This window comes from Nannobrachium achirus, assembly GCF_963921795.1.
Source record: "Nannobrachium achirus genome assembly, chromosome: 15".
Lineage (NCBI taxonomy): Eukaryota > Metazoa > Chordata > Actinopteri > Myctophiformes > Myctophidae > Nannobrachium > Nannobrachium achirus.
In genome coordinates, this window is record NC_137822.1 from 26,249,129 (window position 1) to 26,276,433 (window position 27,305).

Genomic DNA, 27,305 nt, shown 5'->3' on the forward strand with positions numbered 1-27,305 from the left:
TGTCTGTCATGTACTATATAGATTGCTTGTTAGCAATGTTAAGTCTCTTCCTCTGAACTGGCGGTCCTGTGGTTGCAAAACTTAATCCCCTCACCAGACCCCCAGGTTCGCACAGACATCAAAAGGAAAAACGATGATGTATTGTACGGTATACGTACAGTATTTTACACAATATTTTTTAAACATACCCATGAATTCAAGTCTCCATGGGGTGAGTAATCGATAGGGGGGAAAAAAGGTAATACATTTTAGGGGTGAACCGTGAACTATCCCAACTAATAATACAATGTTTAAATTGTGTGGTAATCAATTTATTGCATTTTCACTAGCTAGTAAATTGGACTTGGTTTATAATCCCACAATATGACTACCAACAAGTATACACTTTTAAGAACCAAGCTGGTGCTGTTATTATGTGCAGCATCTTAGATCCTTATTCTGATCCCTCCTAGCTCCTCTATCCTCACTCACTCCTACAAGTGTTATGGAAACAAAGAAAGGAAATCTGGCTACTCACTCCTACAAGTGTTATGGAAAGAAAGAAAGGAAATCTGGCTATGTTGCAAAATTCGAGAGCTTGTAGATTTGAGCACTCGTAAAATACAATCTAAACATGTAGGTACATTGAAATTTGCTATTAAAAAATAAAACATTCATACACGTATAAATTGATTTGAAGTTGATTCAAGAATTGTGAAACTAACAATCTACTGTACACGTGTATGAGTATGAATATTTTCCGTGACAATTTCATTTTATTTTTTTGTGTGAAGTTTGATACTTGCTTGCTTTACTAGCATGGGTACAATTTCAGGCATTAAAATGCCAAATGTCGGTGTACAGAAATTGATTTGATGACTGAAGCAAAGTAAGACACATCTTTTAATAATGACCAGTCATTACTTGTATGTTATTGTTACTCAATATTCTCTGTGCCCAAACCCCTGCACATTTTTAACATAGATGTCATTTCCTGTGTTCATGGTGAATTTAGGGAGTTCGATTTTTCAGGAGACTCCTGCTGGATCCAGGAGGGTTGACATCTGACTTTGGACTGGTCTTCTGGGCTGGCTTCTTTTCTCAGGGGATCCAGCAGGCTTGTTTAATAGGATACAACATATAATAAGGATAACAACATATAATCTACGTTCCTTATGCAACATTATGTTGGGTAAAAATTAGCTCTGGTCCATCGCTTTCACCTCCCGCGACCAGAGCTAGGTAAAAATGTTCTTTTCCTGGGGGGAGTATTTTTTGCAGGTAAAGGGTGCGTTCGGAAATGCGCACCGGTTGTGGATAGGTTTAGGCATAGTTTTACTGAGGTTAGGTTTAGGCATTGTTTTACTGAGGTTAGGATTCAGTCACTACACTGAGTCTGAGCACACACCCGGTGCGCATTTCCGAACGCACCCTTAATCCTTTGATACACACGACCTGCAGAAAACTGCAGAAAACACTCCGTTTTAGACCCCGTTTTCCGTTTTATATACTCTATGGTTGCGACTATAAAGCTGGCGAATATAAGTCATTCTCTTCAGAATAAGAGTAACTTTAAGTTTAAGCTTTTATGTCTCACAAGTGGTGGCTAAATAAAAGGTTGTGCCAAACTACGTCATCACGCCGAACACCGTTCCGTCTTCCGTGTGGTGACGTTGCGTCTTATGAGATGACCGTGATGTAGTTCATTTTACAGCCTAACGTTAACGTGAGCTAAGCTCCTTCTGTATTAATTTCAATGGTGGCTCAGCTGTTGTCGGTGGACTTGTGGACTCACTCTCCCACAATGCGTTGCATGAGTGCGGAAAATAGTAGCATGGAGTGTTATGGCTTATTATAAGTGTAGTATATGGTGTTGTGTTTGTTGTGGTACCAGGGCAGGTGGTGCTGACGGGTGGTTTGCAAGGCAACAAGGTACTGTTAACAGCACGTTTTCTTTTATTATTATTTCCCTTCTTTTTTAACACAACATGACATTGTTGTCAAACAAATGTCGTTTCGTGTCGTTATAATTGGCGTCACTTGCAATCGATAATCTACTGACATGAACCATTGATACAGTATGTAAGCTAACATTAGCCGGTGTGAAATTCAGGATTAAGCACCTTTAGCATCCATTAATGCATTATGCTGTCTGTAGTGACAATAAACAATCAATCAATGATGAAAGCTAAACTTGTTAAGTTTCAGTTATATTTCAGGACTATAGTCGGTGTTAAGATGTCTGCTGCTAGCTTGGTTGATTTCTACAGTGTATGGCTATGGTGGTTGGTTGTCCTGTTGAATCGATGACAGAACCAACTTGCTTCAACAAAAAATGATAATTGATAACAGTAAAATGAAATCCCAAGTTAACTGTAGCTGTTAACTCCATTATTTATTGACAACATGTAGCAAGTATGTCTATGGTGGATTTTTATGAAACACTTTGCAGATAAAAAGAGGATAATTCAAGATTTCAGTTGAGTTCAGCTTATTTTATTTTATGATCGTCTAGAGCTGTACATGTAGACTACAGTTTTTGTTTTGATTTTGTACTTTTCCTATTGCTGACCAATAACACATTTAAATGATGGAATTATTACCAATGGAAAGTGAAACTAAGAAATACATTACTATTGGTCACTAAACTTGGTAGGAGAAGGAGAATTGACAAGTGAATATTAATATCATATTTTTGTATCAAATATATTTGCTCCTAAATTAATTGTGAAAGAAGCTGCATTTTCTGAAAGAGCCTGAACATTATGTGCAGTATGTAGGATTCACAGAGAACCACTACTGTAGTAACATTGTACTGAGAATAACACTAATATGCATGCGCTGGTCGTCCAAGTTTTTCTTTGTATTGTCAAGTATTGTCAAAATCTGTTTCAGCTCTAAGCTCATAAATGTGTCATAGAATTAAATCTATCCGAATCTTTTGGCCAGATTGCACCAGTTATGCAACTATAGTCACAACTCACAACTCCTTTCCATTTCAATTCAAATTATTATTATTTTTATTTTTTGCACGAGAAAACATATGTTTACATTGCCAAAGTAAGTGTCAAAATATAATAAAAACTGTTGAAAATGGGGAAGCTACAGGTATATGTAGGGGTACAGCAAAGTGTAAACAGAGCTATTCACATTGTGTCGCCAGGGTATAAATCGTTTTGAAACAAATAGCAGCAAACCTTTGCAGTCACTTTGGGACAAATAGCAGCATTTCTTTCTCAAAATGATTTAAATAGTGTACAAAGAAAAGCCTCAGATTTAAAATGTGTTTGAAGGTAGCAGCTCTGTTTATATGTGCAATAGGTCTAGAGGTCTACTCAGTACAGATATTGTGCCCTTAGGTGGTTGTATTCCATTGGCTAACCTTCTTTTATCGCAACAGTTCACAAATATCGCAACAAAACCGTTTTAAGGCTATGTCCACACTACAGACACCAATGCAACTCATTGTATGTTGCAAGGAGTTGCATTGGTGTGGCCTTTAGACTTTAGCATGAAGTTCCTGCATGGTCTTCTGTCAGATTTAGTGAAATAACTCGGCACCTCCTTTATTTGATACACATGTTTGTGCTACTGTGTTACATTCAGTGTATTTGATGAATAAAACAAATTGTATTGCAGGCTATGAGTGTGTGTGATGGAGGAGAGTCATTGTGGGGAGTTGGACTTCATGATCCAAGATGAGGACACTCTTATTGAGGGAGTCAGCAACCAGGTTCTGTTTGTGGTGGTGCTCAGTGTTGCCTTCCTGGGAGGCTTACTGACACTTCTCTGCAGGTATTGATTTCGATCAGTGGTTCCCAAATTATTATTTTGTGGGGTCCCCAGCTGATTAGCTTAATGTATTTATTTTTTCTCACTCAACGGTAAACAAACCAACACACAGTGTAAGTGTACTGTATATACAGGGTATCTGCACATTTATAAAGTGACAATTTAAGGACTTTCAAGACTGTTTTAATACCAAACTGTCAAATATTAAGTAAGCAAGAGGCGAACATTGTGAAAATAGCAGATGTACATGCTCACACTGCTATATAGATCTGCTATTTTCACAATATGTATCTGTGGAACTGGTATGTGATGAATTACATCATTATCTGTATTGTTTTTTGTCATTCAATTGAGATGTGTAATGAACACGTGCATAATCTATCTTTCATCCAACCTTTGTAGAGAAGACCAGCAGAACATTCATCCTGAGAACCAGGAACATGTCCGAGCCGTCCGACAACAACTCCAGTCAGAGCAGGTAAGCAGACTCTTAAAACTTTGCAGACTCTTAAAACTTTGTAGACACTTAAAACTTTGCAGACACTTAAAACTTTGTACAGCCTAGGAAGGTTATATTATCCTGTCTGGACAACGGCATGACAAACTTGCAAACTTAGCAAGTTACTGTTTTTTGTAGCATGCATGTCTATTGGAAAATCCAAACCAGTTTCATATTACCCATGTCTGTTGTTGTGAATTTCTGCTATGTTGCAAAATAAAAAAAGGGTAGAGATTCTAGAGAACTAAACAGATATTTATTGTCCACTGATTCTAAATACCTGCTCATATACTGTATCCATACATTAAATGGTCATATACTTGTATGTATTAAAGTATTTTCTTTCCTTCATCCCAGGATGAAAGCTCTCCATCAGAGGCAAGACAGCAATTTTATACAGACATGTCCTGCCCTGTGTGTCTACAGCAGGCTGTGCTTCCTGTGGAGACTAATTGTGGACACCTATTTTGTGGTAAGACACTACTAGACTACTAGGCTAGGCTATGCTAAGTTAACAGGCTTTCCGAACTATAGTTCGGAGAGTCAGGACATTGCACAGGTCCAGAGGAAAAGTTTTAGACCACCATTCACACTTAAAGGTTTGGAATGATGTCAATTTCTAGTTTTATCACCTCCTACTCCAAAGAAAGGTTTGGATGTCAGAAGAAGCATTTATTGGCCTTTACAACTGTACTTGGATGGCTTGTTTTGTTCATTTAATAGTAGGATGATTTTTAAATGTGCACCAACTCTACTGCACCGTTGTTGTTTGCTGCTGACTTATCTGGAAATTGCTTTGGGGAAAAAATGGTCCACAAGAGTGAATGGAGTTGTCCACACTCTCTCTTCACCATTCTGGGTCGGCTTAACAACAAACTAACCAATCACAGAACAGTCATTCATAAGCACAGAAACTGAGTTATTTGTATTCACAAAATAATCACCATCTTGTTCTCAAGACGTACACGCATCCCAAATAAAGTGAATATCAACTTAGTTTATATAAGCATAAGTTTACTTTATGAAAACAAAATATTGTCTGTTTCTACAGGATCTTGTATTATAGCCTATTGGAGATTTGGGACTTGGCTGGGGGCTATTAACTGCCCCATCTGCAGACAAATGGTGAGACTGACTGTGACTTTGGTCTTGTTTTTCAAACTTGAGTGTTTCAACAGTGAGTGATTGTGATTCATGTAACATAAAACTAAACAATGAGTGATAAAATTACAAAGAAAAATAAACTACAACCCTTGAAAATAAGCCCTAACTGTAAAACGAAACTAAAATGATACTAAAGAGCTTTCATACTGGTCTGTATTTTTTTGCCTGAAACAAAAGTTTCTGAAACTTTTGTGCGTCATTGTGTTCTTTGGCTTTGCTTCTATGGGCACAGATGGCTTGGAATAAACTCCCAGTACACCAAAGACCGTAGATAGTCTTTAAAGGCTTTAAAGCACAGCACAGCTCAAAACCTATTTCTTCACTCTTGCTTTTAGTTAATTTTTAAATCTCTGTGCTGTTATTCATGTCCTCACTGTTTTGCGTGATTCACTTACTTTTTTTCCTATTATTGTAATATTGTTTTATGCTCTTTCTTTTCTTTTTTGCCTTAATGTTTAATTACTTGTTCTTTTTCTGGAAAGCACTAAAGTGCTTTATTCTTGCTCCATAAAGCAAAAAGGCAGCTCTGTTGAGCTGCATTTCATGCAATGAAAGGTGCTATGCAAATAAAGTTTATTATTATTATTAGTGGTAGTGTTCAATTATTAGTGGTAGTGTTCAATATTGTCTTCTCTGTGCATTCTTAATTCCAGGTGACGTTGCTCTTCCCTCTCTTCCATGAGCACGCCGACCCTCAGAGAGTCCAGGATGGTGAGGCTCAGCCACAGCTCATCCTTAGAGACATCGGTGACTACAACCGCAGGTTCTCTGGACAGCCACGATCTGTGAGTGTACTTTTGACAATTTAAAATTATGTTGTAAAAAATACATACACAATACATATACATTTTCCCAAAAGAATATTAAAAATAAATGAAAAAAGTTTGCGAAAAAACATGGCCAGCTCACGTATTAGTAGTAAAGAAAGAATAATGGGTGTTTTTGATTAATTTATCATGGTTAAAATTTAGTTTGAAGTTACAATGGGTTTGTATAGGTATGGGCCCTCGAATAAAATGACCAAAAGTTTTTTTGAAAGTGGAATATCCCTTTAAGTTGATTCTTAAAAGAATACATATCTTTTTGTTATCTAAACATTTTACCTGTCTTTTATTATTATTATTTTTTTACCATTTAGGAACCAAAATGGGGAATCAATACTGGGATAAATAAGCGGCATCGATAAAATCCTAATGATACCCATCCATAATGCCATTTTAATGCTTTATTTAGACATGACATGGAAGGGTGAAAGGAAAGTGAGTAATCCTCAGGAAGGAAGGAGAAATTAGACTTGTTGAGCTGGGAATTGAACAAAGGATAATTAAGCTGCAGTGTATAGTATGTAGCCGAGGCTCCAGCTAATCAATAGTGGGCCTCTCTAACATGGAGCTTGCTCCTCTTTATGTTATCCTCCCAGGCTGATCCACAGCCTGGGAGCGGTTCCCAACCCGATGCTTTCAGTTCTATCATGATGATCTAACTAAACAAAGTGTCCCCGATCTCTTTGCCTGTGTCTCCTGTTCCCCCCAGTTGATGGACAGGCTCCGAGATGTTCCCACCCTACTCCGTCATGCCTTCAGAGAGATGTTTTCAGTGGGTGGATTGTTCTGGATGTTCAGGATCCGGATCCTCCTGTGTCTGGTTGGTGCACTCACCTACCTAGCTTCACCACTTGACTTCGTGCCTGAGGCGGTCTTCGGCCTACTGGGCTTCATGGACGACTTCTTCGTCATCCTTCTCCTGTTTATTTACATCTCTATCATGTATAGAGAGGTGGTAACGCAGAGACTAAATGGCTAACTAATAAAATGTGGACACTTTCGAGCTCATACTGTAACAGGACAAAGAGACTGGAAGTTTCTTCGTTCCTCAGAAGATTAGTTTACTCAGTCTGGCCATCATTTTAGTTAAAAGGGGAACGTTCAATGTTTTGGTTTATTTTATTTTTTTTAATAAATGCACTGTTAATGATGGCATAGATTGGCTTAAGACAGAGCCAACTGCCAAGTCTAAGTGCAGTAAAAGGATATCTAAAATACTTAAGATATCCACTGGCTACTGACCCTGTAGCAACTTGTAGACAAATGCACTACTGTCCAGGTGTTTTACATGGCTGTCATTCCAAACAGTCTTCATATTTAATACAAGTACAAACAAAAAGCCAGATGTGTATGTTTTCAATTATAATTATAAATGGTATGCTGAATAGAATCAGTTTAGAAAATAAATAATCTGGGGGATTTTAGTGCACCCTTTTTGTCAACATTTAAAATGGACCATCCTGAATGTACCACTACAGCCATGTCTTCCCTCAAGCTGGATCTATCAGGGTCATTCATATCTTAATTGTGAGGAACTCATTTAGGCCTATGTAAAAGTATACTTAACAGTACCTTGTTGGGATTTATGTTAAACGAAATCCGCTGGTGTTACATTGTAAGGTATTTTCTTTTAGCAGAGCCAGAATGCTCCAATACAATACTTTGTGTATATGTCCATGCAAAATGCACAGGCCCTCAAATACCTATTATGTATCCGTATGTCTCCTTTTCTGATTGGACAATATAATATGGACGTCATGTGGGTCTATAATCATAATCAGCACTGCTCACTTCACACAGGTGTGATTTTGTTCTCTCAGTTGAGTATTTCTACTCTCATCACCTCTCACACAAATAATTTCTTAATAAAGATGCCCCTAATGCATCTTTTGAGACACATTTTGAGGCCCTCTCTGCCACTTTGGTATATGGCTCTCCTTCGATGCCCAAATATCTGAAGGCTCTGACAAAAGAATGGGCTGAGAAGCACATTTTGGACCTCCTACCTCCATTTTGGAGACACCTCGCTCTTCATTCTTGTAGAGCTTCTTTCAAATATTCCCTTTTCAGTTATGTGTTGTGAATTCTTTATTTTTCAACCACTAGGTGGAGACATGCACAGTGGCAGAATTTATATTTTGGGTTGCAGAAGTTACACTTTAAAGCTTGATTGATTTATTGACATCTTTACTGACAAGATGCATACCAGTATACATAAACATTTGTACATATCTGTCAAAAGGATGAAAGAAATAAAGCTTGAGAGCTCATTTCCAATTTTCCATTGAGGTCCTGTGTGTGTATTGAGGTCCTCGTGTGTGTGTGTGTGTGTGTGTGTGCGTGCGTGCGTGCGTGCGTGCGTGCGTGCGTGCGTGCGTGCGTGCGTGCGTGCGTGCGTGCGTGCGTGCGTGCGTGCGTGCAAACTGAGTGCTTTGTGCTGGGAGGGACAGAGATCATTATTACAGAATACCGGTAATAAATGTTTTCAAACAATTTCCATTTTACAAGAAAACAAACCTGCTTCTAAATGCATTTTTATTAGGTCCAGGCTGTTCAGCCAGCTCTTTATGGATTAACACAACAACGGCGCTAAAAAGCTGCACTATACCAGATCGTATGCAAGTGCAACAATGTTTTTCTTGATTAAAGTGCTGTACATTTACTGCCATGAGCTTCAGGGGGCTGATATTATGACCAGTGGTATGAATGAATATTAAAACTGTAACGTACACAAAGTGTGCAAAACTCTCCAGTGAAGCGTAGTAGTATGCTTTGGCAGTGGGTATCAAACCTCCAATCACTTAGGGCAGGGGTCTTCAACGTTTTCAGGCCAAGGACGATGAAGCAGCACTACCTATTGTATAAAATTGTGTTGCAGATTAAAAATGTTCATAGATTTCTTAGACGGGTCAGACTTGTTTGACAGAACTATCATCAATGTAGGTTGTTGGTTTAATGTGTGTTTTAGACATTTCCTCACAGAATAGGAATCAAGTGGTTAGTGTAGAAGTTCCTATCTCACAGATTTGGAGGACCCTCTGTACTAACTCTGAGGACCCCTAGGGGTCCCGGACCCCCTGTTGAAGACAACTGAATACATAATTAGATTGTGTGTGTGTGTGTGTGTGTGCGTGCGTGTGCGTGTTCGTGTGCGTGCGCTGTCTGTCTCTGGGGTTAATCTTGTGATCACTGTGAATTAGAATTTGAACCTTGAGTCAGAGATTGGGTGAATGGTGAATGGTAACCAAAGCCCCTTTTTGACAGCAGCTTTAGCACCACACCACACCACTGACCACACCACACCACACCACACCGCACCACATAAAAAAATAAATATCTACATTTTCCATTACACAAAAGTACCACTATCGGTAAGAAACAAATTGACCCTTTTAACTGTGATTATAATACAATATAAATTTGTATTACAACTATCGTAAATTATAATACACAATAATGGATTATAACTGTGATTATAGTAAACTATAAGGTATGAATGTATTGCTATGATAATTATAATACACTATAATAGATTATAATAGTGGTTATAACACAATAGAATCTATTGTCATGTATTACAACTATATCCTGGTGGTCTAAATGAAAACTCAGTGAGGGATTAATCAATATGAAGTGTTTAGCCCTGTTTGGCCTAGCTCAGACCTACTCTAGATTGGATACTTTTTAGTACCACGATTAGTACCACTTTCACACCACTCTACCCAGGTCCTTGTAGTGGAAAACCTGGCACAAGTGGGCGGTGTGGTGTGGAGCGGTGTGGTGTGGTGTTGGGCCTGTGGAAAAGGGGCTTATGTGGTAAGTATATGTTTTGCTGCACATACCAGGGGTTATACACCCAATCACTAAATCAAGTAAGAACCCAGCTAATTAAGTATTTTTGCATGTGTAAAAGATGACATTTTAAACCTGTATTTCATACTGATTACAGCACTTTAATAATTCAATAACAATGTACAGTCATATTAAATCAAGCTATATAATAATGCATCAAATAATACATCCCACAACCTTAATTAGAATCGCCCCGTGTGTTTGTGTGTTTGTGTGTTTGTGTGTGTTTCCATCTGTAACTCCACGTTCAGCAGTTGTTCAATTGTCTAAAAAACATAATACAAAAATCAATAACGCATGTACCTTGCCCAACATCAACTTTATCACCTTCAAATGTGTCTCTACTTCTCATAATCCCCAAATGTTTAAAATATTTCCCCAAATTTTGGCCTGTAGGCGGCTTTGTCCTGTGATGCGATTTACATCACAAATGGGCGTCAACAAGCGTCTGTCATGCTTCACACCAAGGGGCTGTAGGCTAGTTATTATTATTTGGTAAACACCTTTGAACACCTTGCTAGTAGCATCCTCTACGTCTACCCCCTGCCTCTACCTTTTGCTGCTACTGAGGATACGGGGCTTTTTTGTTCTCCAAAACTAGTGATGAGTCATCACTTTTCACATGCAGTTTTGTGGGGGCCGGTTTTAACCCAAGGAATGTTTTTCATGCAAAACAAATGGATTCAGATGGATTAAAAAACCCTAGTTTGTCCCCTCACATGCTACTTAAAGTTGTACCATGTAACTTTTTTTATAAAACAAATCTTAAAATTGTCCTAACTGTTAAATCGCTAAAGTTTTAGAACACCCACTCCGTGAATTTCAGCCTGTAAAGCCTTCTCTATATATGTAAACTGCGATCCTTGCCGTGGACCGGATCTCGCGCGAAAATTGCGTCATCACACTACCGGCCAATCACAGCGAGGGTTATACAACTGCCGGCCAATCACAGCGCATCTTGAAGTGGGGTCGCTATGGCAGCCATATTTGTTGTCGCCCGTTTGTACCATCCCTTCTCTAGGTAATTTCGCCTACCAGGCAGGGTGAAGGAGTCCGTATCTCTGGAATTACTGAACGCACAGGAACAAGGGACCCCTCAAAAGATAGATCTCAGCGAGGTGGAGGCAGACGCGGGGGTCTGAAGGTACGAAAAACGGCCGAAAGACGCGGACGCGACCGCGGTTTGCTATAGGGCTAATGACCACTAGTTGGGCATCTTACACAGTATAGCTTTAAAGTAGATTGTTTGCAGGTATTTTTTTCCCCTTTATTGCGACCGAAGGTTGCAGTTTACCATGAGAAATGTCAAGCTTGTCTGCGTGACGTGTATACGTGAAGCCATGAAGCCGCGTGTGTACACATTTTTACAGTCTATGGGTTGGTTCCCTTGACACATCACTGTGACATCACAGGTGATATGACAGGTGACATCACCTATGTAAAAGTCCATATATGAGTATTCCCCAGAATCCCTTATGCCCATATATGAAGATCCCAGATGGCCAAGACATGGCCCATATCTGTGTTGGCGGTTCAGATAGGGATCTCCATATATGGGCATAAAATATATTGTATGTTGTGATGTCATGGGAACCACTCTAACAAAATCTTTTTTATGCCCATATGGAGATCCCTGATGTCATCAGGACTTCATATGGGAATGCCCATATATGGAGGAAGACAGGCACAGGGATCTCCATGTATATGGGCATAAAAGGGAGTAATGGTCCGATATACATAACTGCCCTGGCCAAATGGCCAGATGGCTAGATGGCCAAGAATTGGCGCGACCTAGGTCGCATGTCGCCCTGAGGTGTAACTTAAGTGAATGAGACCCAAACTCTCAGCAGCTGTCAAAAATTCCCATAGGGTTTTGCAGATGGAATCATGGATTTTCTGACTCTGAAGTTTCCATAAGATAACATTTTCATAACATGACATGTCTGAACACTTTTTTTCTTATTTATTCATTTCAGCTGATATTTTAATCCAATTCAGACTCCGCCTATCCGGCCCCACCTCTACTGTACGTCACAGTGTTACCAGAGCTAGGCTCCGCCTCCACTATACGTCACAGTGTTACCAGAGCCTGCCAGTGCCGAACAGAATCAGATCGTAGACCGAAACACCGCATCAGAGAGAGCCAGTGGATAAAGCTCTTTCCCCCAAATCCCTTTGGAGTTTACGTTAAGTTACAATGACTACCACGTCGGAGTCTTTGGATCGAATGGAGCTGTGTGAGAGCCTCTTGACGTGGGTGAGTTATGAAGACCAGAAACATGTTTTTATGTTGATTTTGTTTGACACATAGTTTTGTCGGAGCGCCCCCGGTGATGCTAGCATACCCAGGCTAAAGTTAGCCTGTATAGGCTACATTAGCCGTTGGGGGAGATGAACCATAAAAACAACATCAGTAACAACAACAATAACAAAATCCCTAGCCCACGTCCACTAAAGTGTCCCCCCGGCGGGCCAGTTTTGTGCTATTGTGGCCTGATAAACGTGCCTGCTGAGCACTTAGAAGAAACCAAAGCCTGTTTTAGGTTTTGACTGTTGACACGTTAGCTGTTTAACTTCCCCAGCAGCTCGTAAATGCCACATCTTTACAGACCGAGACGTCGTGGAGACGTTGGCCCTGTCTGGAGAAATAGTCTGATCTTTTTGACGTTATGGATTATTAGATTATTACATACCCTCCTCCATTACTTTCTCTTTGGTAACAGTAACAGTCAGCCAGGCTTGACAAGTTATCCATTGCCTTGATAAAATCTCAGCACTGCATTGTTTTACTCTAAAGAAATAGCCATCATCAAATGGAAGAAATACAAAACACACTGTCTTAACTCAACATGTCATGAAAACCAGTGGCACGAGATAACATGAATCATACTACACAATGTAAACAATAGAATGCACCATAACGAGTAGATAGAATACAGCATTTTAAGCAGCATAAAACTGTCAATGTAAAACATGTAATAGTCGATTATTGACAATTTAATTATAATTCATGTCAATGGCTAATACAATTGTATATGTTGTTGTTAGGCACCCAAAGGTAGAAATGAATACCGGTATCATGACCATGGCTATGGCATTTAGACTATAGTCTCTTTCACATATTGTAGAATGTGGAAAACAGAATTAGTAGAAATCATGAGATTTTCTATCATGGTGTGACATGGTTAATAATGCTTTCACTTACGCAAGATCGCGTCTGTTACAATTGCAGCAATTTATTTATTTAACATAGTACTGAAGAATAGCTCATTCTGTTTCAGCATACAGTATGTGCTTGTATTGCTTGTAAACCTTCTTCTGCCCAGGTTCCATTTCAGAGGTATAGGGTATAGAGACTAGAGAGTATTTAACTTATCGCTATCCATTTTGCTTACTGAAATCATGGATCGAAAAACCAGCAGGTTACTTCCACCTTGTTCCACCCTGGTTTCTGAGTTTGTTAAAAACCGGGAAAGCATCTGTGTCATTTTAGATTTTAGCGTTTATACATCACATATCGATACGAGGCAACTGACAAGCATGTTTTTTTTGTTGTTGTTGTTTTTTTATATGGACTTTTGTCCAACCAAGCTACAGCGACCAATGGGCACGAAGAGGAGTAGTACTTGACAAAGGGTCAATTGTGTCAGTCCCTTTGACCAGAGATGAGATCCATTCTGTTAAGCCACTGTTCATTGCTGATTGAAGTTTGACAGAATGGAATATGTAGGCTTAGTGGAAAGTGATTATCAGCTGGCTGTTATTACTTCAGCACTCTGTGTCTGCTGCCTTGTGTTGACGGCCACTGTCTGAGGTGCAGTAGAACAGTACTCCCTCATGTGTGGTATTTTACTTGTAAAATATATAGAAATTGTGCTATAGCAGGAATGCAGGATAAACTATAGCGATAATTAAGTGGAAAAAAAGTGCAATTCTGGGAAATTGCAAGTGTGGTTGCACTGACGCGAGCCACAAGGAATCAGCTGGGAAATGAAATCCCTCTTAACATCATATTTAATAGATGGTGTGATGACAAGTGAAGCATGACCATTCCAATCCTGTCTGATTGGATGGATGTCCAATCCGAAAAGGCACAGAAAAGATCCATTGAACTCAATGGACTTTTGGGATTTGGGGGTTTACAGAAAATGTAAATGAAGACAGCAGGTAGGTGACTGTAGGTGACAGTCACATAAGTTTACAGAAAAAAAGTTAAATAAATGAAAACAGGTTTACTTTAGGTGACATAAAAGTTCTCAGACCTAGAACAACAACAAAAGTCTGGTTGCCCATAGCAACCACACCAACTAGAAAGGTCACCAACCACAAGTTGGTGTCGTTGCTATGGTTACTTGAAAGGTCACCAACCACAGTTGGTGTCGTTGCTATGGTTATTTGAAAGGTCACCAACCGCAGTTGGTGTGGTTGCTATGGGCAACCACACTTTCAACCACAATTTCCCAGCTTGGCCAATCCTGTCTTGTCCTCTTGGACAATACTAGATCCTTACCCATCCCCTCAACCATCCCTAAGGGATCCTTAACTGTCCTTACTCATCCGATCTTGGGGCGCTCATGTCTCTCATATAAATTGGATAAATACCCGTAGCAGCCTTATATATGCCTTGATATTATGATGTCACCCTTTGCCCCTCTCTGATTGGCTACGGTAGCACAGTTATACACGGCCCATGGCTCATGATTGGCTACGGGTGTAAAGACAGACAGACATACAGACAGACAGGATTTCTGGAATTCATAGATAGATAGATAGATAGATAGATAGATAATGTCCAATCAGAAAAAGTCCATTAAACTCAATGGACTTTTTGGGGGTTTGAGGTTACAAAGAAAGTCCATTGATCTCAATGAACTTTTGGGGTCAAGAAAAAGGTTACTCTAGAAATGAATAAAGCTGGCAGGACAAGAACAGTAGTCTGATTGATTGCCTTATAGGCAGCCACGTTAATTACTGCAATGTTAAAGTGTTATCCTCAGCTCTGAAAGGCCTTGAAATAATAGAGGAATCAAGTTGAGGTATTGGGGTGCAGTTTCTGGGTAGTGTAGACTTGCTCATTCGTTGCATATAAACATATTGATTAATTGAAGGAAGAAAACAAAAACATCACAAAAAATCTGTTGTATCCCATCATCAACCCTAGATCTGTCCTTGACACAAGTGACTTCTCCATCTCTTCTTGCACTAACTTGAATGAGAAAACTCAAACAGGCTTTCCTCAATCCTCACATAACGGTTTTAAATTACTCATTGTGGTGAAGAAACAGAAGACCTGTTATTTGTTTTAGACCAGGGATGTGCATTTACTAAAATCACATTTGAAAATTCTACTTATTTACAGATTTTGGGATATCCAGATTCATTGGAATCAGCTTTTATCAGGTCAGAACAAAAGAAAGAAGAAAAAAAAAAGATGCTAGGCAGATGTGGACCACTTCTTCACCTCTGTGAACGGGTTCTCCGCTGTGGCTGGAAAGTGTATATGGCATTATCTGATTATGGGTGTGATGTTACTAGGTTTTCAATGTAATGGGTCCCGGGACCCACAGGTGGTCATTCAAATGGGTCCCAGAAAAGTTTTATGAGTCCTCAATACAATGTTTTCGAGCGCTGTGAGCTTGTAGATCGGCTATTTTCAAAATGTTTGCCTATTTCTTATATTTATTTTACAATTTGGCTAATGTTTGAACTTAAAACTACTAAAACATGTGCCCCTAATGAATTCGGGCACGCAAAATGTCGTCGGACGTCGGTGGAATCAAAACATTGATGTTTCTATCGCCTGTTTAAGACTTTCTACGTGGATTTTATTTGTGTTAACGTAGGGTAGAGTAGGATGCTTTCACCCGTGAACAATGGTGGTGTCTGTGGAATTTTAAAATGTTTTTCTTTTACCGCGACCCGGTAAATTATTTTAACATGGACTCCAATGGAGGCGCATCCCTGGGACCCCAGGACCATGACATGAATGAGTCCCTGGGCGACTTGAATGAGTTTTTGATGCGGGATGCGCACGTAATGACATCACTGAGCAGCTTATACTCCCAATAATATTAAATTCAGTTTGACCATTTGACTACATTTGTACAGTAACAATGTGGATATTGCTCGAAATAGAACATGGATTGGCTAGTTAACTTGTATCATCATATTTTGAGTAGCTATTGGTTTGGATAATTTGTGAGAATCGCTGAAAGAAAGCTATGTTCATAATGGAAATTTGGGTTACATTGATGTCAGCATCTCACACTTGGTCCAAACCTATCTTGATCATGGCGGGCCGGTATTTTCACAAGACTAGAGCAGTGGTTCTCAACCAAATTATTTTGGGGGGTCCCCAGATGATTAACTTAATGTGCATCATTGTTTTCTCACTCAACAGTAAACAAACCAACATAAACTGTAAGTGGAGGGTATCTGCACGTTTCTAAAGTGACAATTTAAGGACTTTTTAATACCTCTAAAATGACAAATTAAACATTGGCCAAATTGTCAAATATTTGAGGCAGAAATTGTGAAAATAGCCGATCTACATGCTCACAACGCCTCTGCGTTGTAAGCATGTAGACCTGCTATTTTCACAATAGAACCGTGCTATACAAAATATAATCTCTTAGTGCTCGTCAGAGTGGGGGGTCCCCAGTTAAAATATAAAATAGGGGTCGCGGCCTGAAAAGGTTGAGAACCACTGGACTAGAGCACCAGATATAGTACATATAAAAATGTGGCTGTGCCTGCATCCTCCTCTGAAATAAATGTTGTTTAGTTTTTGACCAGTCCGTTGAGGTGTGCCAGTTGGGGTTGTATTTTGCTACCCTTCTTTAATTCACGTGGCTATTAGTCAGTGGAAACACGAACCATACAACATCAATATTGGGCCACGTTTAGTCACATGCACTGTGGTGGGAGCTATACTTGATGCAGTAGTTAAATGCTGTTTTTGTGTAAAATGCTTTTTAGTGAGGCATTTTAGGGTGGCACATGTGGAAAAAAGGTTTTCCCGATGTGAGTCCATGAAACCCATTCTTAACCAATCTTGTGATTACAAAAAGATGTATGCAATGATTGAAAGCATGTATGCTACTGTTATTGTACAGCATACAGTAAATTAGTGCTGGGCTGAACGATTAATCAGACATAATGATTCATTTTTGAAAGACTTTCTTCAACTATCTCTCACTGTCTTTCTGCCAGTTCATTCACAGGCCAGGGTCACAACAGGCAGGCAAAGGTTGTGTAACTAGCATGTGTGAGCTAAATTTAAGTATCCACACTACAGTGGCCAGTCAGCAAGCAGTCTTAAATCTATTGCCCTCCTACTGTTTGTTGTTATTTAATTTTTTACAACAAAGTTACAAATGAGTGACAACAAACGAATGTCAACCACAATGTCAGACAGTCACAGACCACACTGTTTAATTACATAATAATAATTATACACGCAACGTACACGCAACGCACACGCACGCGCGCGCGCACACACACACACACACACACACACACACACACACACACACACACACACATAAAATAGTTTGAGTTTTTGGGGTTTTTTAATTGTAGTTGCCTATTTGGGTTGGGTTTGCTTCCTAATTCCTGTCTGCGAACCCCCATCTGAAAATGTTGTGCCAATTTATGTATTTCCAATCTGCTATTTTTGGAAATGGCAGATCTACAAGCTCATAATGCATCGCACATTTTGTGAGTGAGTAGTTAGACTATTTTCAAATACGTGTAGCTGTGTGTATGTCCCTAGTCGCTTCTTTTGGGCCTGCTTTCGTAGATAGATAGCTGCTGCAATTATTCCATGAGAGCAGGCAGGGGTACGCGGCCACCCGCTTCGGTGACGCACAGACAGGGATTTATAGCGTTTTGATAATACCGTGTGGACACACATATTTTTCTACACGGGCCCGTGTGGAGGCGTATAGGTTTCAAAACGAAGTCAGAAACGCCCGGGGATTTTTTAGGTATAGACAGGGCCTTAGCCACTTGTTTGTTTTACAAAATCTGTCAACACTGGTGCCACATTGTGTCACAGATCTAACTTGATCTTGAGAAGGGGATTCCCTAAAAATGACTTTCTATCATTTACTCACCCCGCAATCAGGGAACCCATTCGGGGTGTGTTTGCTTCTGGGGGTACCACCTCCTTTTGTGTAGAAAAACAGCAACTCTGGTTTGGCTAGCTAAACTCTTTCATTCAAAGTCCACTTCCTCCCGGGTGCTTCTGTGTTATTCCTACTAACAACAACATTGTGTGTTTAGGGCATGAATTTGTGTAGAATTCATGGAGGCGATGCCTTGAATTCATGGAGAATTTATACATTTCCTCACATGCCTCCATGGTTAACGAAGATTCCTAAAATGGGATAAACTGTAAGCTTGTGTGTTCGAATTGGGTTTGTGTTGAAACCCATACGCAGTTTACGCAGAACGATCGTTTATACTGTGAAAGTTGTGATCATTAATATAGACAGTTTATATATTTTTAGTTTCTCAAATATTTTCTTTGTTTTTAGATTCTTCATAATTCCCATACCAAAACCGCTAATCTAACTGATATGCACATACTGGTATATTGCCATGCCAATACTGATGACATCAGGGCTATCCATATATTGGCATAAAAGAGATATGTATTGACACCAAGGTAACAAGATCTCCATATAAGCACAAAAGGGACACAGTGGGTACTCTGACAAAGCTCCATTACAAAGCTGACTCATGGGAGATGATTATGATGACACAGGGGGGACATGACTAAGAGAAACATCTAACTAGAAGTTGTTCAATTACTGAAATAAACGCTCTGGTAAATCTCTGTCCACCAAAAGAGCTTTGCCTTTATCAATGGAATAAAAATCCAAACAGAAGACGGCAAAGCCCTTCAAACAAACTGTTGGTACACTACCCTACAGCCAAACTCATACCCAGGGAGCTACCGTCAGCAGGATGGGGAAACCCTGGTGACTTTTGGCCATGAGATGTGACTAGAAAATCTAAGCGCAGAGGCCATTTATTACCTTTGCAGATTTCTTTTTCAATTGACCAGTATAACAACAGCCCAGAAGTTGGAAGGTGGGCTTCACTGGATTCAACTTCCTTCATTTAGTAGCTTTCCCATTAGTCACTGCTTGCAATGCAAAGATGGCATGGTGCCCTCGGCTACTGCTGAATTGGAGCCTTTTTGCAGACAACAGTTGGTGTATTCAAAAGCCCTAAAGCCATTGTAATAATTTTACTACCCATTATTGAATTCAGAAAAGGTCTCAATAGTTCTCATTAGTCCTGTTTCATGTTCTCCTGCAACACAGAAACTCAAACCTGGAGCTTAATTAGGGTTACAGTATAAAGTGGTATTTTTCCTCAGAACAGTTTGTGGATTGAACAACAATTGCATGATTAAACTGGTTGGTGTTACAGGCACATGACAAGCACCTCCTAGCATAACAAAACATACATTATTTTAACATATACTTAGTTGATCAGTCTCCCAGGACTCTTTTCTAGGCCCCCTAAGTTTTCCACTCTACACCAACTATCTTTAGGCAAAAATTGCTGTGTGAGCTTGTAGATCTGCTATTGTTCAAGTGGCTATGGACAGACTATACATTTTCCTGCTGAGCAACCCATAGAACTTCTCTACCAAAGATGGCCTAACTTGTTAATTGCAGCAAAAATGTTGCATTTGGGGAAAACACCTCTGTCTTGGCCCAGATCCTGGCCTGTGTACTCCATAGCTCTATGTTGCATTTGTATGTGTGTCAGTGTGGTGTTTAATGGGGTTGATTTGTCCTATATGTTCTACATCGATTCCTTCCACTTCCTTTCTGCTGAGGGAAATGGAGCAGACCAAATCTTGTATGTATGGATGGAGACAAAGTCTCTCTGTAACAGAGTCATGTACACTAGTGTAGACAGACAGACACACACACACACACACACACACACACACACACACACACACACACACACACACACACACACACACACACACACACACACACACACACACACACACACACACAGAGAGAGAGAGACATTTGTTCAAGCACAAATGTCTGTTGGGGCGGGCCATGCAGCAGCCATGAAAAAGTGTTTACAATAATTATATTATAATTATATATATTCTTTATGTAAAAGCTGTCCTTTTCTGACCCTTACTGCTTACTGTATGTCTTTATTTATTCCACTCTGAACCTGTCACTGTGCCTCTCTCTCCCCTCTTGTAATGTCTCCCATTCGAACTTCCATTCACACTTTTCCTATTGGACACAGTCCAACAGAGGTCCCTGTGTATGTGTTTGTGTATATGCATCTAACTGGGAAAGTCTCTCTCTCTCTCTCTCTCTCTCTCTCTCTCTCTCTCTCTCTCTCTCTCTCTCTCTCTCTTCCTCTCATTGAAATGGTGTTACATAACGTGCAGTATTGTTTTGGTCCGGCCCTGCAGTGGCTAAGGTACAAAAGCCTGACCGTAATGACCAGACTCACTGACCAACTCTTGCTGGTGGTTTGACTGACTGAAAGGCCTAAAAGGTTTGATAGTCATGAGATGGTGATAACAGTAACACAGTGTTAACTATTTTGGCAGCAGCGTATTGATGCTTTTAAACTATACATTTACATTTTCACATCATCCTCAGTACAAGCTAGACTGCTGAAGGGGTGTTTGCCTGGGCCAGGAATCAGGATGCAATATGAGCTAGAACCAGCCCTGTGGATAAATATTGTAGTCCAATGCAGTAGTGATATCTGTAGAATTGCAATTGGTGCAGCAATGCCATTTGCCAAAACATGATACATGTATTATTGAATCATATTCATAATTAACTCCCAGTTAAGATTCTGGTCAGCGGATGGCTGCTGTTATTCTTCAAATAGTCGCTGAAATACTCGCTTATGGGAGAACGCCCTCTAGCGTTATGGCTGGATTGATGACCAAAACTTCCTCTTGATAATGGAGCAAAAGATCATGTAGCTTGGATACCTTAATGTGATATGAAATGTATTTAACTATAATAATTTGAGATACAGAGAACCAAAAACCCATCATTTATAGTACTATTACTAATGTTCTGCTAGACCAAAACGTTAATTTCTTAAAAAAAAAAAAGAAAAAAAAAAAGAAATTGAAATGAAATGAATTTAAATGGAGGAAAACAGATGAGAAGGCACCACCTTCTTCCCCATCACATACCAACATTCCTTCTCCCCTCAGTCTCCTCCTACTGTGGCATGTTGAATGCTGGTGCTTCAATGGAAAATCATTCCCTAGTTCTGTCTGTCTGTGTGAGAGTCTTTCAGAATAGTGGTGGGACTGGAGAGCAGCGTTGATTTTGACAGCAAATTTTGATTCAGTTTTGAATAAAATTTCATTTAGTTTTAGTCATCTGAAATGTTTTAGTTTTAGTCTAGTTTTAGTTGACTAAATATCATAAGATTTTAGTCGATTAAATCTACAGTTGATTTTGTCGACAGAAGTTTATTTTGGCAGGCCTTGATGGCGTCGTAATGGCTGATTTTACAGTTGGTTCACTCACTGTGCATGCTGAAAATAGCCGATCTACAAGCTCACAACGCGCAACACGCGTACAGGGATTGACAGTAAGGTCTCAGAAAAGTACAGGTCAAGTTCTACTTAAAAAATCCCAAAGGTCGTACCCACTGTCCGAAAAGTAAATTGTTATAAAAATGATATGTAAGATTTTAATTACCTCAATTATTTTATATTTTTAAATGTATTTCAGGTGTTTAGACAGATATCTTGTGTTGTGTTTATAGACGTTTGCGTCCCCTCTCAAATGAGCACCTGTCCGGTCGGGCAACCTGAAAGCAAAAAGGTTTTATTTACTTGCCGGGGGCAGGTGGGCAAGCCTTAGTGTCAATGCCTCCGTGTAGATCTGCTATTTTCAGAGTGCAACACCCAAACGCAACCAAACATAAAACTACCTGTCTTCTAGTTCTACTCGATCTCCTCTCCACTTGTCCCTCGTTTTCACTTGTTGACAAAATTGTCAATACATTTAGTCTTAGTTTTAGTCATCTTAGCTTAGTTTTTATTTAGTTCAAGTCAGTGGAAAAAGTTGCAAGGGAAAGATACTGAAGGCAGAAGGAGAAGAAATAAGCAAGCCCTATGAGATGAGAATAGTTTTGAGAAGATTTATTGGCAAAATAATGATGCAATCCTTTGTTGGAGAATCCAGGTCTAGAAAACAGTCTAAAAATGGCATCAGTTCAATTTTGTGTGAAGGTCTTCTTGAGCAAACATTTTGTGTATAAATACAAAGTGGTCCAAGTATAAATAAACATTGGTCATTGTCACTGAAAGGCAACACAGCTCATTGATATTCCACCATAGAGGTGTCACAGAAGTCGTATACAATCCAGACAGTTTGGATTCACACAGCACTGTTAAACATGTTTGAGATTGAGATGCCTTACACGAGAAATGTTTATTTTTTACATATTATTATTTTTTATAACAAATCTTATAAACTCTGACATGCACCTCACCATTTAGGTTGACCTGCTATACTTCCTGTTAATTCTGTGTTGTTGTGGGTGACATATCTATTGTAGTGCTACCAAGATAAAGATGCAAAGTTAAAAACCTGTGACATTTTACTGTCTTAATCTTTTTTTTCTCTCCTGTGTTTCTCTTGCTTTATTCTGCACCTTCAACTAACTAATGTATCATTTTGTTGTTGTTTAGATCCAGACATTTGGAGTGGAGGCTACCTGCAAAATAGTAGAAGACCTTACCAGTGGTGTCGTCATGGCTCAAACTCTACAGAAAATGTATGTTCATTTTCTTTTTCTTTTTCAAAATGTGTCGTAAACTAAATGGACTGGATTCCCATGTTTTTGCATTAAAAAAAGAAAGGAAGGAAGAAAAAAAAAAAGAAAAAACATGTGACACCTCAGGTGCCACCCCTGTTCTATAGGAGGAGGTTTTGTTTAGTTTAGAATTTAACAACCCATTAACCGTCAGTACTAAAAGTCATTACATACATTTATCTGCTGAGTAATGTAGCTGGTCAAGATAGTCAATACAATCTATTGATAATTGTCTGTAAAATAATCTCCTTTGTACTTTGTTGTCAATCCGGTCTTTTCAGGGCAGCTGTAACTTTACTCTTTCTGTCCCTTGCCGTTTCATTCACTGTAATTCCCATGTAGCTGTAATTGCAGGCTTTGATGTATAATGCTGCACTTGGCTCGCTCCACTTCCCCCATCTGTCTATTTGCAGTAGAATAGAACCCGACTGATGCCAGATTTTTGGGTTCGATGCCAATCTTGACACACCAGTGGCCTATGTTTCGGACTTGTGAAAAAGTGTGCGATTTTCTAATCAATTTGGGAGGGGGGGGGGGTCATTGACTTACAAGGAAAAACATTATGGTATATTAACGCTGTTTGTTTCAGTGGGGCAAAAGCTTCACTTTTCTGTTATGCAGCTGCCCAACCCGGATAACATTACACAGAAAGTTTACAAAACACAGGTTCACTCTGCTGGGAAAATATTCTCGGACCGAATGCAATATTTGCTTAAAGTCATCAACTTTCTTACATCCAGAGTGACAGAGCACGTGTGACTATTCTTCTATTCATACAGTGTTCTTAGTTAGTATTCTTGTTGCTAGTTGTGTCAACTTGTGTGACATCTGTACGTTTGATTGACGTCCCCTTCTGTAACTTGTCTGTATTTTCCAGAGATGCAGTATATTTCAATGAGAGTTGGATCACTAGGGTCAAGCCTGATGTTGGAGACAATTGGAGGTTAAAGGTAAGAATCACATACACAAAGGGCCATTGTCTGTTGTATCACAATCAGTACTTTGGATTGATTTTTCATTCAATTAAGCTTAATGTACTCTTTGTCCCCCCAGCTAGTCACTTGAAACAGTTAAAATTGATTCTGTGAATGTCAGAAATGGGTGGTGTTGGTTATGCAATGTCCCGAAGTCCTAAATAAGCATCTCTTTCCTAATTTCAGATCAGCAATCTAAAGAAGGTTTTGAAAGGCATTTTAGATTATAACCAAGAGGTAAGAATACGCTGTTCTATTAATTTAGAAATTAATACATGTTCAAGAACATGATACTTTGTTGCCAAGTTGTGTTGCTGGTGTTTTTAATGACAAGTGGACAATCTGGACAAGTGGACAATAAGGTCCCTATCCCAAAAAATATATTTTTAATTGATTAATTAATTAATTAATTAATTAACCATTATTAACTTGGGGGAAATTGACCTTTTTGTCATCAAACACTCCACCATCAACTCCACAAAAACTGAACCATACGGTATAATGGAAAAGGCAAATGTAGCATGTGTTTGAAGCTTTCATGAACATCTAAATAGCTAAATGAATGTCCTTATTAGGTTATATTCTTTAGGTATATATTAATTTGTGATATTAGTTGCCGCAACATGCTCATTTTGCCTGCCGTGATGCACCATATAACAACGTGTATTGTCCCTCATACTTTGTCTAGGTCCTAGGCCAGCAGATAAACGACTTCACACTGCCAGATGTTAACCTTATTGGGGAACACTCGGATGCAGCAGAGCTTGGCAGGATGCTACAACTCATACTTGGCTGTGCTGTTAACTGCGAACAGAAACAAGGTGTCTACTGTCTGTCTGTGTGTCAGGGTTGTATACTAGGGGGGACCATATGAAAATGACATGCCACGATTAAACATAATTGCATTTAACGATATTAACTTTCTTGTTCTGGGGGGGGGGGGCGTTCTCCAAAAATAACCGATTTAGAAGTTCACAACGTGTTGCAACTCTATGTGTGTAATAGTGAAATATGAGCTTACCATATGCGCTCTTTACAGGTCAGTTTTATCAAGTATAGAGCATTTAAGAAGGACTGAATTTTCAGCTCAACAAAAGCTAATTTATCCTAGTTTAAGAAGGAGGACAACAAATTAAAATCTCAGCGATATGATTACCGTATTATATTGTTTTATTATCACTATAAAATGATAATAACAATTATCATCCCAATCTTAATGTGTGTACATAGGTTGGATCAGTGCAAATGATAGTTCTTTTGTGTAAATACTGGCCTCTAACACAACACTGCCTTATTTATTCACTGCTCATTTGTTTTTCCCCTCCAGAGTACATCCAGACCATAATGATGATGGAGGAATCAGTACAACATGTTGTCATGACAGCCATCCAAGAGGTATGCCAATAGTTGCAGATCTGAATAGTGTTTGTAAACTTTGTATGTGCTTGTTCAAGGCAATTATATGGGGGTGCATATGAAAACTTGCAGCTCATGTCCATCTGTCTGTCACACCGCTGACCTGTTCTGACATCACAATGAGGTCTCATGTGGTCTATGATGTCAGACGTCAGTCATCATCATATTTAGGAAAATATGGCCACATTTTGTCCAACTTAAACAACCAACCAGGTCTGGTTTTGGTAAAAGTTGATACCATGCAAAAGTGCAAGCACTCGCCCAGCAGTCTGCTGTCACCCAGGCGGATGCGTGCACACGCCCATCTTCTCGCCCTTAGGGCGTCTTACTGGTAACAAAGTCGTAAAAAATCAATTAAAATGAAAAGCCTAATTAATAATAACAATGAGTGACCCACTGTTAAATAACCACTTAAAGCCTATAATTATTTGACAGGAGTGCCCCAGTGGATTAAACTAGGCCCTCTCCTGTAACTGTTTCCCCCCTACAGTAAATACTGCAAGCTCACAACACCTCACAATTCTTGTTCCCCCCAGGATAGGTATGATGGTTTAAGTATTTCCTGAGGAGCCAGTTATAAACACAAATTGGTGGGGTTGGTCTAGTCTGTAAAATCTTATACTGTATTGACTTTTCAAGCTAAAATGCAGTCTGACTAGTTTAGTCAGTATTGGACCCTTTTCTTAGCAGCCATTTTGGTAAAGGCAGCTGAACTGAAGGTAATAAATTAACTGTGGGGATGCAAGGGTGTGGTCATCGCAATCCATGGTGAAATACGCATCAGAGTTCATCAATCACATTTGCTTATCCACCAGGGGGTGCTTACCCAAATTTGCTTACCCACCAGGGGGTGCTTACCCAAATTTGCTTACCCACCAGGGGGTGCTTACGCAAATTTGCTTACCCGTCGCTCACATAGAATGGAAGTGAAATGGAGGCAAATATTTAATTTGTGCTTTTGAGAGATCTAGACTGTCTGTGTAAGATAAAATACAACCATGCAAGGTGGCAACCTGCTCATCAGGGGTAGTTAGGAGGTTAAGTGTCTTGCTCTATGACACACAGACAGAAGACGACCAATCTATCTCCCTCCAGTGCTGCCCCTCATGTTTCTAAATGACCTTAGTTTTTGTTTAGTTCTTTCTTTTTTCTTTTCTTTTCTGTATATGCAATAATTTGTGCACTCTGGTAAAGAAACATTTAGTGACCATTCTCTGTGTGTTTCTAGCTGATGAGTAAAGAAACGCCAGTCACAGGAGCAACTGAATCATATGTGGACCTGGACAGACAGGTATGGAGATATTATAAAACCCAAGTGGGTTAATGTGTCCTTTCAGTTTATAAAATGTATATTGTCTTGCAATAAAACTGTAATGCAATTGTCCATCTCTAGTTTCCCCATTGTCAGTGTATTTCAATATACTGACACTTGTGTTAGGGTAATATTTCAGCTGTTTAGCTGTGAGCACCCAAACCATAAGGTCACCCATTCTGCATAGGTATAATGTTAACTTTGTGTTCATTTGTTTATTCTCGTGTTCTCAGCTGAAGAAGACAGTGGAGGAGCTCAATGAGGCTTTATCCACAAAGGATGAGATCTCTCAGAGATGTCGTGAGCTAGATATGCAGGTTGGTATGGCGACTATTTGGTATATTTGACTATATCGATAAGATGATCCTATGTTTTTTTTCTTTTTTTTTTGTATAATGTTAATGTAAATTCTGAAACCATGACTAATGCAAAACCTTAATGGAGTAGTTCACCCAAAAAACAATTTATTTTCTATCAATTTCACACCCCATGAAGCCTTTAATTCATGGAGATCTTTTTGTCTTTGTTGCATTCCTAAGCCAATAATTTGATTAGTCAGTCAGTCAGTCAGTCACGTCACACTTTTGCCCTACTCATATCTCCGCCACTGTTGCCGCTATCCATGCCAAACTTTG

The 27,305-nt window shown here is 39.4% G+C and overlaps 2 protein-coding genes across 4 annotated transcripts in view; both read left to right on the top strand.

Annotated features, from left to right (window-relative positions):
- The first annotated feature begins 1,767 nt into the window (after positions 1–1,767).
- On the top strand, positions 1,768–8,540 carry rnf170 (ring finger protein 170). The gene is made up of 7 exons (XM_080743016.1): positions 1,768–1,911; positions 3,619–3,774; positions 4,174–4,249; positions 4,628–4,742; positions 5,322–5,395; positions 6,088–6,219; positions 6,968–8,540. The coding sequence occupies exons 2-7, from the start codon at positions 3,635–3,637 to the stop codon at positions 7,235–7,237; spliced, it is 807 nt and encodes a 268-aa protein (XP_080599142.1). The 5' UTR covers positions 1,768–1,911; positions 3,619–3,634; the 3' UTR covers positions 7,238–8,540.
- Positions 8,541–12,232: 3,692 nt separating this feature from the next.
- hook3 (hook microtubule-tethering protein 3) overlaps positions 12,233–27,305 on the top strand; it is a 42,595-nt gene continuing 27,522 nt past the window's right edge. For 2 of the 3 annotated variants that reach the window (XM_080742677.1, XM_080742676.1), the window contains exons 1-8: positions 12,239–12,367; positions 22,844–22,929; positions 23,846–23,918; positions 24,129–24,179; positions 24,631–24,763; positions 25,270–25,337; positions 26,587–26,649; positions 26,904–26,987. In XM_080742677.1, coding sequence (XP_080598803.1) covers positions 12,308–12,367; positions 22,844–22,929; positions 23,846–23,918; positions 24,129–24,179; positions 24,631–24,763; positions 25,270–25,337; positions 26,587–26,649; positions 26,904–26,987 — 618 coding nt within the window. In that variant the 5' untranslated portion in view covers positions 12,239–12,307. Of the gene's footprint in view, positions 12,368–22,843; positions 22,930–23,845; positions 23,919–24,128; positions 24,180–24,630; positions 24,764–25,269; positions 25,338–26,586; positions 26,650–26,903; positions 26,988–27,305 lie in introns of all 3 variants that reach the window. The other variant, XM_080742678.1, reaches the window with a different exon arrangement.

What these genes read in the sequence shown, in the direction of transcription:
- rnf170 (XM_080743016.1), top strand. Translation starts at nt 3,635, where the DNA reads ATGGAGGAGAGTCATTGTGGGGAGTTGGACTTCATGATCCAAGATGAG. An exon ending in TTACTGACACTTCTCTGCAG is followed by an intron (nt 3,775 to 4,173) that starts GTATTGATTTCG and finishes CAACCTTTGTAG; the next exon opens with AGAAGACCAGCAGAACATTC. An exon ending in AACAACTCCAGTCAGAGCAG is followed by an intron (nt 4,250 to 4,627) that starts GTAAGCAGACTC and finishes CCTTCATCCCAG; the next exon opens with GATGAAAGCTCTCCATCAGA.